This window comes from Sitophilus oryzae, unplaced genomic scaffold (assembly GCF_002938485.1).
Source record: "Sitophilus oryzae breed Bouriz unplaced genomic scaffold, Soryzae_2.0 scaffold_2014_pilon_pilon, whole genome shotgun sequence".
In the NCBI taxonomy this organism is placed as follows: Eukaryota; Metazoa; Arthropoda; class Insecta; order Coleoptera; family Curculionidae; genus Sitophilus; species Sitophilus oryzae.
The window spans coordinates 1395893-1413158 of record NW_022146741.1 but is presented as its reverse complement, the minus strand read 5'-3'; the positions used below and the strand labels follow the sequence as shown (position 1 = coordinate 1413158).

The 17266-nt window shown below is 36.0% G+C and overlaps 1 protein-coding gene across 1 annotated transcript; it reads left to right on the top strand.

The window, feature by feature from the left end:
- Positions 1–705: 705 nt before the first annotated feature.
- LOC115884108 (39S ribosomal protein L47, mitochondrial) lies at positions 706–11152 on the top strand. The gene is made up of 5 exons (XM_030902596.1): positions 706–1009; positions 1064–1210; positions 8444–8677; positions 10764–10904; positions 10967–11152. The coding sequence occupies exons 1-5, from the start codon at positions 918–920 to the stop codon at positions 11103–11105; spliced, it is 753 nt and encodes a 250-aa protein (XP_030758456.1). The 5' UTR covers positions 706–917; the 3' UTR covers positions 11106–11152.
- The last annotated feature ends 6114 nt before the right edge of the window (positions 11153–17266 follow it).

Here is a 17266-nt window from a genome sequence, read left to right as displayed (position 1 = left end):
ATATTCTTAAAGTTGCTGAGTCTTCGCTTCCCATCACGGAACTGCGACTTGTTTACTGAAGAGACCATGGGAACATCGTAGTTGGAAAGATTCTCAAGAAACATAATATGATTGTTTATGAGTTATATTAGAACGAACTTATACGTTTAACTTTGGAATAAACAATGAATAAGAATAAATAAGTATAAAGAGTAAATAAGGTCATTTGAAGGTTAAATATGGATATAACATATATGTTAGAGGGATTAAACTGTAAATTACCTCCTTGTTTTTTAATCCCTTCCCTAGAAGTGATTAAATAATTTGAGGTCACTAAATTTTCTTTCAACTGAAGCATTTGCAAAGGGAAGCACAAGTAAAAAGCAGATTATAATTTTTAAGTTGGGAAAGATATATGGTCCCGCTCCGTTTTTAAAGCTAAAAATTTTACGCCATTTTCAATCAGCAATAAAATGTTGAAACTCCCCTTATTTTCGCCGCCTATTGCTAATCCCCACAAAATTCCCAATCGGCTCCGGATTCCCCAAAATTTGGGGAATTCCTCACAAATTGGCAACGCTGGAGGTTAGCGTGTTCTTTCTGAATATGCTAAGACTAACGGACTAGTGTCGAAACACAGATAGCTAGATGGACGTATTTCGGCACTTGCGTCGATGCGCTACAGGAACATTTGCCTGCGCCAAAGAGTAGATAAGACTCTTTGCCTGCGCGTCGTATGTCTTCTGGCTGGCAGTCTTTTAATTTTTCTGTTTGTCTATGATCTAACCGTGATCTAACCTAACCAAAGTAAATTTTTAGGTTTGGATTTTGGTTTTATTATTTTTTTTCTACATGTACAAGAGGTTTCTATTTTAAAACATAGACTATAGACCTGTGACATAGACAAGAGATTGAACAAGAGATATACTTATTTTAAAATGAGTTCTAACAAAATTTTAAATTTATGTAAACTTTTAAATAATGTTAGTCTTCGAAAAAATGAACCAATTGTTTCGTGTATATTCAGCAGGTATTTGGTAAATTATGTTGATATATATTCTGTGCTAATAGTTATTTAATTTAGGAATATCTCAACTACAACACGAAAATTTGATTTGATGGAATTTTTTGACGATCAAAAAAACTGGGGTGCAAACGACGTAAAAGTTGGTAGGGCATGGAAAAAAGATGAAATGAGATTAAAATCAAATGTAGATTTACATAAACTATGGTAAGAAGTTCTCAATTAAAATTAATAATTAAAGGGTGGTAAAATGAATGTGTTATGGTTATGAGTATCCTTAATCAGTATAATGTTTTGACCTTCCCCAGCACTCCTATTCGCTCCCTGATCCCGTAAGTTTGTTTGGTTGAAAAAATATTTAAAAAAACACAATTTCTCTACTCTCCCAGTTTATTTTTAATCCCTTGGGACAGTAGAATGTGAGTATATAAAATATTTCCTATACCGGGTGCATCTAAAAAATGGCTCACCCCTATAACTTTTTTAGTTTTTCAGATAAAACAACGAGATTTGGTATGTTAGTATATGACATAAATTAGGATTGATTGACATATTCAATTGTTTTCAGTCACTTCCTGTTTCACCAGAAATATCTACAACATTTCGACGGTTGAAAGGAGAAATGGCTAATATGCCACTTTTATCGAAATCAGCGAATTTTTCTGCGTCGATCTACTTAGGTTTTCTTCCTAATAATCCAATGGTTTGGCGCATTAAACATTTTAAATTTTGAATAAATTATAAGAAACATAATGCCAAGCGACAAAGTTTCGAAATAAAACAGACAAACAGGTCTTCTGTAAAGTTACGAAAGTGGCGTATTAGCAGTTTCTCCTTTCAACCGTCGATTTGATTTTTAAATGGCACCCTTGGTATTTTTTTACTTTATTTGATAGAAAATGACACTCTGAATCGAATGACATATGTCAACTTTGACATATTTGCTCAAAAATAAATTGTATTTTAAATTTCAGTCTAGAGTGCCATGGGTGTGTCAAAAAACACTAATTTTTAATCAAGGAGCCTTGGAAAAATAGATTTGATAGTCTAATGTTTTAAGTGTCTTGTCCTGGCCAGTTAAAAGATGCCCAAATTGTATTTGTAATCATATCTCAATTTTTTCAAATGGTACGAGGGTCATTAGCATATTTGGAAAAAGCATTTTTTACAAACAATTTGATACCACATACTTGGTTACAATTTCAAATATACCATATGCGAAAATGTCAAAAGTTGACATATGATATGTCATTCTATTCAGAGTGTCATTTTCTATCGAATAAAGAAAAAAGAATACCGAGGGTGCAATTTAAAAATCAAAAGTTGTAGTTATTTCCGGTGAAACCGGAAGTTTCCGAAAACAATTGAATATGTCAATCAATTCTAATTTATGTCATATACTAACATACCACATCTCGTTGTTTTATCTGAAAATTTAAAAAAGTTCTAGGGGTGAGCCACTTTTGAGATGCACCCTGTATAATCCAAAAATAGTAATTGTACAGGGTGGCGCCTCTCATACGAAGGCTCCAAGGAGAACGACAGTTTGTATCACAAAACACATAGGTTTGTATTGAAATAAAATTTTGTGAGCATATGTAGGTTAATACCGTTAATTCAGAGCACTTTTTAAAAATATACAGAATTCTACAGGGTGTTCCCAAAAAAGTTACATATCAAAGTTGTGTTTTTTGTAATGGAACACCCTATATATTAATTGATTTTCGGATTTTAGGAGAAAAATAAAGGTGAGTTTTATTAGAGAAGTATACCGGGTGCGTCTGAAAAGTGGCTCACCCCTATAACTTTTTTATTTTTCCAGATAAAACCAGATTTGGTATGTTAGTATATGACATAAATTAGGATTGATTGATGAATTCAATTGTTTTTGGTCACTTCCTGTTTCACTGGAAATGACTACAACTTTTGATTTTTAAATGGCACCCTCGGTATTTTTTTACTTTATTCGATAGAAAATGACATTCTGAATAGAATGACATATCATATGTCAATTTTTGACATTTTTGCTTAATCAAAAATTGTATTTTAAAATTCAATCTAGAGTGCTATGGCTATGTTAAAAACAACGATTCTTAATCAAGGAGCCTTGGAAAAATAGATTTCATCGTCTAATGTTTTTAGTGTCTTGTCCTGGCCAGTTAGAAAATGCTCAAGTCGTATTTTTAATCATATTTCAATTTTTTCAAATGAAACGAGGGTGGCTTATTAGCATATTTGGAAAAAGCATTTTTTTACGAATAATTTGACACCACACACTTGGTATTTCCAGTCAAATTTTTCTTACGAACCGCAAGTTATAATTTCAAATAAACCATATGCGAAAATGTCAAAAGTTGACATATGATATGTCATTCTTTTCAGAATGTTATTTTCTATCGAATTAAATAAAAAAATACCGAGGGTGCCATTTAAAAATCAAAAGTTGTAGTCATTTCCGGTGAAACCGGAAGTTTCCGAAAACAATTGAATACGTCAATCAATCCTAATTTATGTCATATACTAACATACCAAATTTCATTTTTTTAACTGAAAAAGTAAAAAAGTTATAGGGGTGAGACGCTTTTGAGACGCACCCGGTATAACTAAAATGTAAGGTTTTTAACATATTTAACATTTTCTAAAAATAAAAAGCAATTTTTAAATTTCAATAAAAGCTGTCTAAATTGGAATTTACCCGGTATACCCTAATATGAAGTTAAAATAACTATTGTACTTTAAATCAAATTAAAACTTGACCCAAAAAGTAATACAGGGGAGACAAAATTAATATCAAACATTGGTGACCTTTAAAAGCAAGTTACTCTTTTATTTTAAATGGAACACCCAGTATATTCAATGGGGAATTCATGTCACTTCAAAATATTATTAAGGTTGTCTACCCCTCAATCAAAGATTTTCCTAAATATTTTTATTTTTATGATTTAGTCTCAGTAGAACTTTATTATTTGATAAAATCTAGGTGGCCGTGATATGTCTGACGTTACTGCAACATAGCTGCCTAATTCGTCCAACTTTAATAACTAGTTATTATTTTGTGTCAGTCAAAACAAAAACAAATTCAGAAATTTGCCGAAAATGTAAACTTATTCTACATCATGCATCAGAGAGAATTGATATGATTCTATTAGTTGGTGAATGCAGTGTGCATTCGCCAATTAATAGAATACTTAAATGCTCCCGATTTTATCTAGTCTATGCTTTTTTGTATGGAAATAATATGTTAGACAGTGTTTACAAAACTCGACCAACTATTGTCGACAACATGAGAGAAATGATTGTAGCTGCTTTTAAAAGTAGAACACGTATGAATTTAAAATAAAAATATCTTTTGAAAAGATAATCATTTTATGCAGTGAACAGGAGAAGAAGCATTTTGAGCATTTGATTTCATCTAGGTAATTTTTGTCCCTTATTTGTCCTGGCTAATAAATATGATGCGAACACTGCACTAGTGTCTGAACCAAACAAAGCTGTCCTTAACAAATACCCTGGATGGGTTTGTAGTGAAAACTTCAATGCAGCTATCTGGTTGAGAAACGGAGCCTGCGACGAACTTTGGAAGGGAAGGAGCTATGTAGCTGCCAAGCTTGGAAAAATGATTGCTTTATCTGTATATCTGCACCCCAACGCCACGATAGGAGAGGTCTCAAATGATCTTGATGAGATGTCTGGGCTAGTGCAATCGGCACCAAATGGAATAAGTCTCCTCGTGGGTGGCGATATGAACGGCTGGCATGTTAGCTGGGGTTCAAGATGTAACAATACCAGAGGCACTATGATCGCTGAGTGGGCCGCACAAAATGGCCTAGAACTATTAAACCAGGGAAATACGCCCACTTTCAGCAAGGGTGGCAGATCAAGTATTGTCGATGTCACCTTCTGGAAAGCAGGGGCAAACAATATTAATGCGGACTGGAAGCTACTTGACGAAGATTCCGCGAGCGACCACAGAACCATAATCTTTCATACTAGTCTAACCTTGAAAGAACATAGGCCACCTCATAGACAAATTAGATGGAATAACCATGTCACCGCAAGATTCAGAGACAGGCTCGCTGAATCCATGCTTACTGTCAGGGAAAATACTATAGAGGCAATTGAAAAAGCACTAAGAAATGCGTGCGATAGTGTTAGGCCCAAAGGGCGACCACGGAAAGACACCGTGTATTGGTGGACACCTCAAGTCTCCGATGCTCTTAAAGTCAAAAATGCTGCACACCGCAGGCTTGCGAGGCTACACAAGAGAGGTGCACCAACGGAGGAAGAGACTGCCGCCAGGCAAGAACTCGTAATAGCCAGGAGAGCTGCCAAACGCGCAATTGAGGCTGCAAAAAAAGATTCGTTCAGAAATCTCATTAACGAGGTGGAAAACGACATTTGGGGCACGGCATATCGTCTTGTGACAAAAAGATTTGGCAAACAGGTGAGCCCAGTAGTGCCGGATAACATTACAAGAGTGCAGGTAGATAGACTGTTTCCTGACACACCTATAATTAGATGGGAGCTAGATTCAACTGATGGAAATAGTATCCCTCTCATCGAACGAACGGAGATAAAAATTGCGGCAGCCACCCTGGAAATCCACAAGGCTCCAGGACTTGACAACATTCCTGCAGAGGCGGTAAAGATTTTGGCAGATGATTATCCCGAAGAGCTGGCAGAGGCCATGACAAAGTTACTGCGCGAGGGACGTTTTCCTGATCAGTGGAAAAGTTCACGAGTCGTTTTGATTGAAGCCGGGAAAAGACCCAGGAGAGCCTGGAGGCCTACGACCAATCTGTTTAATCAGCGCGATGGGCAAATTACTTGAGCGTATAATCCATACAAGATTGGAGGATAATATGACAGCCAATAATGAAGAACTGAACTCAGAACAGTACGGGTTTCGCAAGGGATGCTCCACGGTGGAGGCTGTTAAGAGAATTTTGCAGCTCGCTGAGAGCGCAAAAGCTGGTGGATACAGGCACAGGGAGACCTGCCTGATGGTAGCTTTGGACGTGAAAAATGCGTTTAACACGGCCAGGTGGGACATAATAAATTATAGAAGAGCTGGAGAGAAGGAGAATACAGAAATATTTACTCAACATCGTAAAGAGTTATTTCTCCAAACGGGTGGTTCTTACTGGGAGTGGTTACAGTAAGGTAGTCAGTATGGGAGTTCCACAGGGGTCAGTTTTAGGACCTTTTTTGTGGAACATCATGTATGATCCGGTTCTCGCCATCGATCAACCCAGTGGCGTCTACACGATAGCCTTTGCGGATGACTTAGGCGTTGTGTCTATAGGTAAAGATCTGGATGAAGCCAAGAGACTAGCAACGATAGCCGCTGAAAATATAAAACAGTGGATAGAAAGCAGAAGGCTAGAACTAGCTCCTGAAAAGACCTGTGTTTGCAGACTGACCGGCAGAGCAAAACTGGTAGGGGCTTTGGAGGTCAACATTCTGGGAGTAAGGACATTCTGCCAATTAAGGACGAGATTACTCTACCAAGAATACTTGGGCGCCTGGCTAGACAAAAATGGCACCTTTGTCTACCACACTCAGACAAAGGCAAAGAATGCAGCGGAGAGTGCAAGAGCTCAACAAGACTCATGCCGCGCGATGGTGGCGCCGGCGATTGGGCACGCAGGATGCTGGCAACTGCACACGCGTCGGCTGTGCTGTATGCTGCACCCACATGGGCAGAAACCGCTCTAAAGCTGGCAAAGAATGTTGACGCTCTAAACCGGGCACAGAGGACGGTGCTCCTATATGTAAGCAGGGCAAACAGGACAGTGTCCACAGAAGCACTACAAGTGCTCGCTGGGATAATGCCTCTAGACCTACAAGCTAGATATAGGAGCGAATCTTACGGGTTAGAAAAAGGTGCCATCAAGGCAAAAAAAGAAAAATTCCTGGAGCTGTGGAATAGAAGTGGCAAAGCAGCGATCGGGGCGGATGGACTCGGTGCTGGATATCAGACCTGAGACCATGGCTACGGAGAGACCATGGGAGACTGACCTACTGCTTGGTGCAGTTTCTGAGCGGACATGGTACGTTCGCTGCCTACAGACATCGCATCGGAAAAGCTGCCTCTTCTCACTGCGGAGCTTGTGGCGATGTAGAGGATGCCGGGCAGGTACTATTGAAATGCGACCGACATGCGGCACTGAGAACTGAGACGGAAGCCATCACAGGACACCTGACTGAGGGAAGCCTCATCACGGTTATGCTGCGTGATGAGCACTGTTGGAAGGCTGTTGACCAGTTGTGTCTCAACATTCTTATTGAAGTCGACGAGGTAGTGGCCGCAAGACCTAATAGAACTATGTAAATTGTCCTGCATGGGCCCCTGTCAGTGATAATCGATTCTGTGATAATAAAGATTAAGTTTAAGCGAGCTACTAGAGCGATTCAACGTCGACGGAGTGACTAGTAAAGGTAGGAGTGGATGCATCCGTATGCCTCACGGCGATCGACATCCACTCCTAGCATAGGAGAGGGGTTTAGTGGGTATTATGCGGCTAATATGGTATTGTCGCATTGAGCCCCACACTTCGGCGGTAAATCGCTTCCCCTCTTCTCTAACAAAAACAAAAAAAAAAAAAAAAGGTAATTTTTGTCACATAATTATACTAATTTTAATTCTGTAATAATTAATATGTTTTAAACGTGTATTTTTTATTACCCTTGAATATTTTACTATACATCTTTTAGTTTTTGTTAAACTAACAATAGGTATATCACAGCCACCCTAGATTTTTTCAAATAATAAAGATCTACTAACGCAAAATCATAAAAATTAAAATACCTAGGAAAATATTTGCCTAAGGGGTAGGCAATCTTAATAATATTTTGAAGACATTAATTCCACATTGAGCACCGGAATAATATACTGAGTGTTCCATTTGAAATAAAGGAGTAACTTGATGATTTAAAAGTGACTAATGCTCTATATTAAATTTGTCTCATCGGGTCAAATTTTAATTTGGTTTAACAAACAATAGTTATTGTAAAAAATCGGGGTATACAGAGTTAATTAAAACTTTGGTAGATGTTATTGAAATTTAAAATTTAATCTTCATTTTCACAAAATGTGAAATATGTCAAAATTCTTACATTTTAGTAATATGCATTTTTTATAAAACTCACTTTTATTTTTTCCTAGAATCCGAAAATCAATTAATATATCGGGTGTTCCATTACAAAAAACACAACTTTGATATGTAACATTTTTGGGGACACCCTGTATAAGTGTACATATTTTTATAAAATGCTTTCGTAACGTATATATGATCGCAAAATTTAATTTCGATATAAACTACCGTTCTCCTTGGAGTCTCCGCGTCGTATGGGAGGCACCACCCTGTATATGCAATAATTACCACATTTTTATTATCTCTTGATCTTGATGGTTTTAAATAACAAAAATACTCCTAGGTACGTTTTACTTAAAGAAAGAAATATGCTATTAACAATGGAACAAGAGGCTAACGAACAAGTCCAACTATTTCCAAGCCCGGAACGACTAGATAAAGTTGAAGAATCTATGGAAAATTTAGAAGCTGTAATTAGAGAAAGAAATAAAGCCTATCATGAACTTGAAACGGGAGAAACTGGTGAGAGGCCAGGAAAACATGTAACATCTCGCCTCGGTCTGAGATATTATTATAAGTATGAAATATATATATATTAAATGTATCTTTTACTTTTTCTCTATTACATAAATTAAGCAGTCTTTATAATAACCACATTACACTTACTACCGGTATGTTTAGCATTAGGTTGTGACCAAAGATATTAAAACACGGGAGATATAATGATTCATTCATAAAATGCTCTAAAACTTCATCACACATTGGTTTCCGTAAATCAACGAGTGCGAGAGAATGCATAGAGAAGGGAATAGGTTATCTTCCCAATGGCAACGATGTAGGTGTATAAAGCCCCATTCTCAGAACTGCGACTGTCGCCAGCGACACGACAAAAGAACAGAATTAGACGTTTGAGGGTGCGTCCACATCATCCTAGAAGAAGCGGAACGGCGCGGCGTAACGACCTTGAATCGAGTTCCAGCAATTCTATTGGCTGATAAATTTATCTGTCAAAAATTTCATCTGTCAAAAATTTCAGCCAATAGAATTGCTGGAAATCAATACAAGGTCATTACGCCGATACGTTGTTCCGTTTTTTCTAGGATGATGTGGATGCACCCTGAGCTTTGAATAAGAAGACTAAGGAAGGAGCATAATGCTATCCATGTATTTATGCATGGTGGGCGGAAAAGCCACCATAAAAGCTCTCTAGGGTGGGGATCCTTGACAGTTCTGTTTGACGATTCATTTGACACATTTGAATTTGATTTGAAATTTTGTGGATTTGTCAGTCTTTACGGAGCTTATTTTATGTTACTTATTATTTATTCTACTACTGATAGTTGTATAAAGGTAGTAAATGTAGATGGAAATTGTGGCAGAACTTAAATTAACAGTGACACTATCGCGATTTATCGAAAAAGACTCTAAAATAGTTGGTTGTGTAGCGTGCGGTAGATCTCGGCAAAAATTGAGTGAAATAATGGAACAACTTTTCGCTAGTAAGTGACTGTATAATATACATACATGTAGTAAACCGATCATTTATGAAATTCACTTAAATTAACTTAATTTAATTATTTTGTTGCATTTTAGCTTTTTTTTATTACTTGTCAAAGATTAGATGTCAAAGAATTTAGATACGTTAATTTGACTTACCTGCTTCAGTAGCGTATCGGATGTTTGTGTTAATAAATACTTATTATAACTTATATTTTTATTAGAATTATATATTTTTATAACAATTTTAATAACTACCAACATTTATTCACAACGTAAAATAAAACAAAAAATTATTGAGTCTACCCTACATCATAGTTTTATATTTTTTAAATAAAATTAGAACGACACTGATAAACCGGAATTTAAGTCGGCCATATTTGAGGCCCATCGCGGTGTACGTAAGATTTTTGATATGCTCCTTCCTTAGTCTTCTTATTCAAAGACCCTGAGATAACATAAATTTCCAGTGGCGTGCAGATCGACCGACAGTATTTTAAGGAAATAAAAAAAAACTTACATATTTGTCGCAATGTAAAAAAAATAAGTTGAGGGAGGATAGTGAAAGAAATAAAAAACGGCAAAACTTTTATTATAAGATGTCTTTTCACATAAGGGTAACGATTAAAAAATCAATAAGTGTTTAATTTTATTTTATTAAATAAAATATCAAATTTAAGTGTCTCAGTAAATGCAGTTTCAATATATGTATGTAAGTAATAATTACAATATAATAATTAATTACTCTACAAAATTAAAATATGTACTCAATATAATGGCCAGGCTCTACAACAATAATATCTAAACTTATAATCAGTTATTATAACATTTATGGCATTTGAAAATGTGTTAAAACCCTGTGTTATACCCTGTATCTCCGAAACTAAGCATTTTAGGACATATATTTTATACGAACTGTTTTACTTGTTTTTATCTGCAGAATATGCTACCGAAGTTTCCGGAATATTATTCGGACCACCCTGTATATAAACGTGATTACAATTTACAATGGATAAATGGTTAATTATTAACTACTAATTAATCAGTAATTGTTGTCACAACCATTGCTCTTAAAATTGTGGTTTAAAAATGACAAACGCTCTTATTTTACGATAATTTGATCCGCTGTATTATAATAGTAACATTAATAACCACATTATTTTTAGAATGTCTGAACACGTAGTACCAAAGCATATGAATACAAAGTGGCAACAGAAATACCAGTTTTATAAATATGATAGAGATGTAGAAGCATTTTTGTTAAAATATAATGAGAAATTATATTTAACGAAAAAAAGGAAGCAAAGGTAAATCATTAAATTTAATGGATAAAAATACATTAATATATTTTCTTAATCACAATTTTAAGGAGAGATTTCAATCATGTTATTGGCTTACTAAAACGTTTCCCTGGCATGGATATGGAGGCATTAAAACAGCAATATCCAGATGTTGATATAGAAAAAGCAAAACATAGTCGTAAATGTCGAGGACATTTTGAACCTTAATAATGTATAATTAATAATTAACGTTAAGTAAATGTTTGTTAATATTTTTTTTACTTTGTTCAACCATTCACAGTTCACAGGGTGTTTCATACTTTCGCTCAAATAACATTTTGTTTTCCTTATAATACAGGTTTGTTCACCACATACGACACGGAGTATTGTAGCTAAACAATTAGATTTTTACAAATTGTAAGTTTTGGGTTCGTTGAAGGACTAGAGCTACAATTTAAAAATAATTTTACAGGATACAGAGTGTCCCAAATAAGTAAAAAATATTATAGTTGTATTTTTTTAAATGGAACACCCTGTGTATTATTCTATTTTTAGATTCTACGATTGAAATAAAGGTAATTTTCATTAAGGTTTATCACACTTAAACCTTACCGTTTTTGAAATATTTTCAATTTTGTAAAATTGCAGTAAAAAAATTAAGGCTTCATTTCTCCAAGGGTATCAAAGTTTTTAATACTAAATATTTATTGAAGATTATTTATCGATCAGATAATGGTGTTGCAATAATAAAAATTATGCTACCTTATAAAGTTCATATTATCAAGGTGTGTGTGGCGCCATCTGTCGGAGAAGCGAGTGACAAAAATGGTATTGTGGTTGCTTACATTGTCAATAAATCTGAAGACCTTGAGGCGCCATCTTTTAATCAAGTCGACAAGTACGCGAATCAAGCAATAGAATTTACTGGTAGATGGCAGAAAAGTATCGAAAATTACAGAAGGTTCGAGAAACAGTCAGTAGGGGTATATAAAGGCCCGCGCTTGGCGGTTAGACAGTTTGAAGTTTGATAATATCGCGTTTTTAATTGTGAATTAATTGGCGAAGGTGCCAGAAAAGTTAGAGTAATAGTAGTTGCATAAATTGTGTATTATTATCAGTATAAATTAAATTGTGTGTACGGAGTGAGAAAAAATAAATTCGTATTTAAAAATAAAGTATTTTATCGTGAGTTTAAATTAGTGGACCCACAGAATCCGTAACAATTGGTGTTGGAAGTGCGATTTAAGTGGATTTTGAAGATTTTACACCGGATTGGAGAATTTTATGGTTGATACAAGAGAACAAGCGAAGAAAATGGAGGAACTGAGCAAATTATTAGAAGGTTTTATGGAGAATATGAGAAGAGAAAAGGAAGAGGAAAAATTACGACGTCAAGAACAGGACCGGCTTGAGAAAAATTTTGAAGATCTGAAAATTCAACGACAACGAGACAAACAAGAAGAACAGGACAGGCTTGAGAAAATATTAGGTAATTTGGAAATTCGTTTGGAGGGGCGACATCGGAAATAAAGACAAGAAGATCAAAATCGTCTGAAGAAGAACTTTGAAGATCTGAAAGAAAGACAAGAAATACAACTTCAAGCCGTAGAAGATCTGGAGGAGCGCCTTCAGCAGAAAATGGAAAAATTAGAGATGGACTTACAGAAGACCAAGGAAGAAGTAAGAACATCTGGCGTTCCTGGAACTGCGAACCTTAAGGCCCCAACCTACGATGGACAAACCACCTGGACCATGTACCACCAGTTTGAAGCTGCCGCCGCTGCCAACGGTTGTACAGACCAGGAGAAAGCAGCGGCACTTGTCATCGCGCTGCGTGGCCCTGCCCTGGAACTGCTGCAAACTATTCCTGCAGCCCAACAGCAGGAATACGAAACATTGGTTGCTCCATTGGACAGAAGATATGGCGATCAACATCGACGTCAACTTTACCAGGCCCAGATCAAGACACGCCTGCAGAGGTCCGGAGAGAGTCTGCAGGAATTCGAAGCAGACTTACGTCGACTGGTACACCTCGCATATCCAGAAGCACCGGAAGGGTTTAGAGAGGAACTCGCTGTCCAGTGTTTTATCAGCGGACTGAGGGACAACGAATTACAGAGGGCGCTGCAAATATCCCGATTTTCTACTAGCAGCGAAGCACTGATCAAGGGGCGCTGGAAATTGAAGCTGCGTTTGGCGCCATTCCAAAACCAAAAATAAGATTGGTAACGGTCGAGGAACAGCCCGAGGGTACCCACAGAAGTTTGGAGATGTGTAGAAAATTCGACAAAACAAGGTGAGCTCCTAATAAACAAGGAAGTCAACAACACCCAGACAGAGAACCAGAGAAGATTCCAAGACATAAGATCCTATAGATGTGGCAGGAATGGCCACATCAAACGGGATTGCCGCGTCCAAATGCGATCCCGTTCACCATCCAGAGAACATAGGCACTAGGAAATCAATGCTAATGGGCGAGTATTGGATGAGGAAAACAGAACTTCTAGGATGTTTTCCATTATAGGAAGAACCGCTAACAGTTTACTGATCAACGGGAAGGTCAATGATAGAAGAATTCGAATGACTGTGGATACAGGCGCTATGGTATCGTTGGTGCGGACTAACTCAGTGCAAGGATTCAAGCTGATGCCTCTTAGAAGAAGAGTGTGTTTACGTACAGTTACGGGGGAAATAGCCGTTGTACGGGGAGAGGCTTTCATTGAACTGGAGTTAGGGAATTTGAAGTTTCGGTATAGCGTTTGAGTGGCAGACATTGAAGATGATTTTATCATGGGTATGGATGTGATCAGTCAACATGGTTTTTCGTTCAATCACCATAGAAACATCATGAAAATCGGAAATGAGGAATTTGCTGTATTTAAAGAGAAAAGTTCGGAAAATATGGAAGCAAGATCAGCAGAAATTGTGATGATACCTGGTGGTACCAAGAAGACAGTGTTCGGGAAAATGGAGAAAACCTCTGGGTGCCGTGTAGGACGGGTACAAAATATCGACAACGAGCCAGATCGACAACGAGCTAACTTGGACAAGAAAATGAAACATCGTGAAAGCACTATCAGAGTAAGGAATTTTAAACTGAGAACTGACGAACAATGGATAATGACACAATTGAGGAAAGATCAAATGGAAGATCCAGACATCGGAGCAATACTACGGCTCAAGGAGGGTAACGGCGAGAGACCATCGTGGTAGGATATTGCGGACAGAGGGCTGATTTTCAAAGCTCTCTGGGCTCAGTGGAATTCACTGTTTATTGAGAATGGATTGTTAAAGCGCACGTGGGAAAGTGCGGATGGCAGGACAGTAACAACTCAGTTACTGGTACCAAGGAAGAAAGTTGCCCAGGTATTGGAAGAAATTCATGGTGGTAAAACTGGAGCCCATCTTGGAGTAAACAAGACCTTGAGCAAGCTGAGAGATGTTTTTACTGGGTGGATTATTGCGAAGATGTCCAGAAGTGGTGTCAACATTGTAAGACTTGCGCAGCCAGACAAGTACTCGATCTGGGGGAAAAATGGAACAAGATAACGTTGGACTGTCGTTCGAAAGAATCGTTAGGAAGGAAAGATTACTGGACGTTCATAAGGCCGTTAGAACTAAGATTGCGCTAGCCAGTGACTGGATGAAAGCTCGTTACGACCTCAGAGCTAATTCTACGGGATTTCAACAGAACGATTTGGTATGGTTATATAACCCGCAGCGTAAGAAAGGAAGGTCTCCCAAGTTAACCAGTCCAGCATGGGAATGTCCTTATACAGTACAGGCGCCATCTGTCGGAGAAGCGAGTAACTAAAATGGTATTGCTGGTTGCCTACATTGTCAATAAATCTGAAGACATTTTAATGAGGCGCCATCTCTTAATCAATTCGACAAGTACGGGAATCAAGCAATAGAATTTACTGGTAGATGGCAGAAAAGTATCGAAAATTACAGAAGCTTCGAGAAACAGTCAGTAGGGGTATATAAAGGCCCGCGCTTGGCGGTTGGACAGTTTGAAATTTGATAATACCGCGTTTTAAATTGTGAATTAATTGGCGAAGGTGCCAGAAAAGTTAGAGTAATAGTAGTGGCATAAATTGTGTATTATAATCAGTATAAATTGTGTGTACAGAGTGAGAAAAAATAAATTCGTTAAGTATTTTATCGTGAGTTTAAATTAGTGGACCCACGGAATCCGTAACAATATTAAATAATTACTAAATTTAAACGGCAATAATTTGTTTAATTTAAATGGAACACCCATATTTTACGCGAATCACATGCACAATTTAATTGTTTATCAAATTGTATTATACTATTTTTTACCTACATATCTCTTCAACTTTTCCTAGAAAATGCATTTTCTTATAATTTAGACCTCGTTTATCACTATACCCATTGAATATTGACGTTTTAGATTTTTTAAAGCACAGAAACATATGAACAAAATGTACAGGGTGGTCGAAATTGGTCTGTTTTAACAGAGAAAACCTATTTCCTGACTAGATGGAGCAAAACCGACATAGATGTCATGGGCTCGATTTCAGAGACATGTTTAATGGCGTAAACCGCCTGTTGATATTTTCACTGCCAACTGAGATACGGAGTCTTTTTGAATTTTTTACCATTTGGAAAATTGCCCATAACTTTTGTATTTCGCGGAATAATAAAATTATGTAAAAACGTTCTTAAGGCACTTAATTAAGCACAATTCAGTGGCGTAGTCAGTTTTTTTTCTATACTTTCTCTTTTTGTCAGAAATGATAAAAAATATAATTTTTTAAATGGAAATCATAGTTGGCTATGAACTTAAAAAAATGCTGGCGTGTAACCCTTTCCAACGATATAAAGTTATGTGTATTTATTTCTAAGAATGAGAGAAATATTAGGTTTTTTATCTTTGTATCGAAGCGGGCCTTGATTTTGTGTTGACCTAGTTGCCTAATTATTTTTTGTCACAATTTAATATTCTATATTTTTATTTATCTGCATAATTAAAGACTTTTGAAAAGGTAAATCAACATTCTATATTAGTATAACCAATTATAATTAAAACGCCAGGGTTATAACTGAACTATTAAATGGAGAATTTAGAGAGTATTGGATTGGAAAATGGTCCTGAGATTTAACTAACCCCTTTGGACTTTTTTTATTGGGGAAATTAAAAGACCTTATATATACGGGAAGAACCATATTTTTAAAGAACATCTTTGATGGCTTTTTTTAGAAAACTATATTCGTGACTCAAAACATACGTTTTTTAGTTTTGTTCATTGTTTATTGTATCGATTTCAATTGTAATTACTAATGCTAATATAGAATAATTTACCTTTTCAAAAGTCTTTAATTATGCAGATAAATAATAATATAGAATATAAAGTGTAAAATACTAGGCAAATAGGTCAACACAAAATCAAAGCCCGCTTCGATATAAAAATAAAAAACCTAATATTTCTCTCATTCTTAGAAATAGATACTCATAACTTTATATCGTTGGAAAGGGTTAAACGCCACCATTTTTTTAAGATCATAGCCAACTATGATTTCCATTTAAAAAATTATATTTTTTATTATTTCTGACAAAAAGGGCAAACATAGAAAAAAACTAACTACGCCTTTGAATTGTGCTTAAAAAAGTGCGTTAAGAACGTTTTTACAGAATTTTATTATTCCGCGAAATAAAAAAGTTATGGACAATTTTCAAAATGGCAAAAAATTCATAAAGACCCCGTATCTGAGTTGGCAGTGAAAATATCAACAGGCGGTTAACGTCAGATAGGGCAAAAATAATATGTACAGACGACATTTCACTAAACAGAGATATAAACCACATAAAAAGTACATTAATAAAAAACGACTATCCACCATATTTTATTGACAAAACATTAAACGAAATACAAACCCCAAATCATAGACACAATGATAACAATACACAATATATACAACTTACAATTCCATACATACGAGGCGTTTCGGAAAAAATAAGAAGGATAGGAAAACAATATAACATACGAACATCTTTCAAAACACAAAATACACTTAGATCCATTTTATCGCATACTAAACTAATAAATACAGAACAACAAACAAAAAATGTAATATACCAAATACCCTGCGAATGCGATAAATTTTACATTGGTGAAACATCTAGACCCTTAAATGTTAGAATTAAACAACACAAAGATTATTTAAGAAAGGGAGATTTTCACAAACCTAAGATTTGTCAGCATTCATGGGACACAGGGCACAGAATAAATTTTAATAATGCCAAAATTATAATGAAAGAAGCGATAGCCTCTAAAAGAAAAATAAAAGAGACTTTTTTAATTCAATCTAATAAAAATAAATGTATTGCTTATGCATCTGTAGATGTTAGTAATGTATGGCAA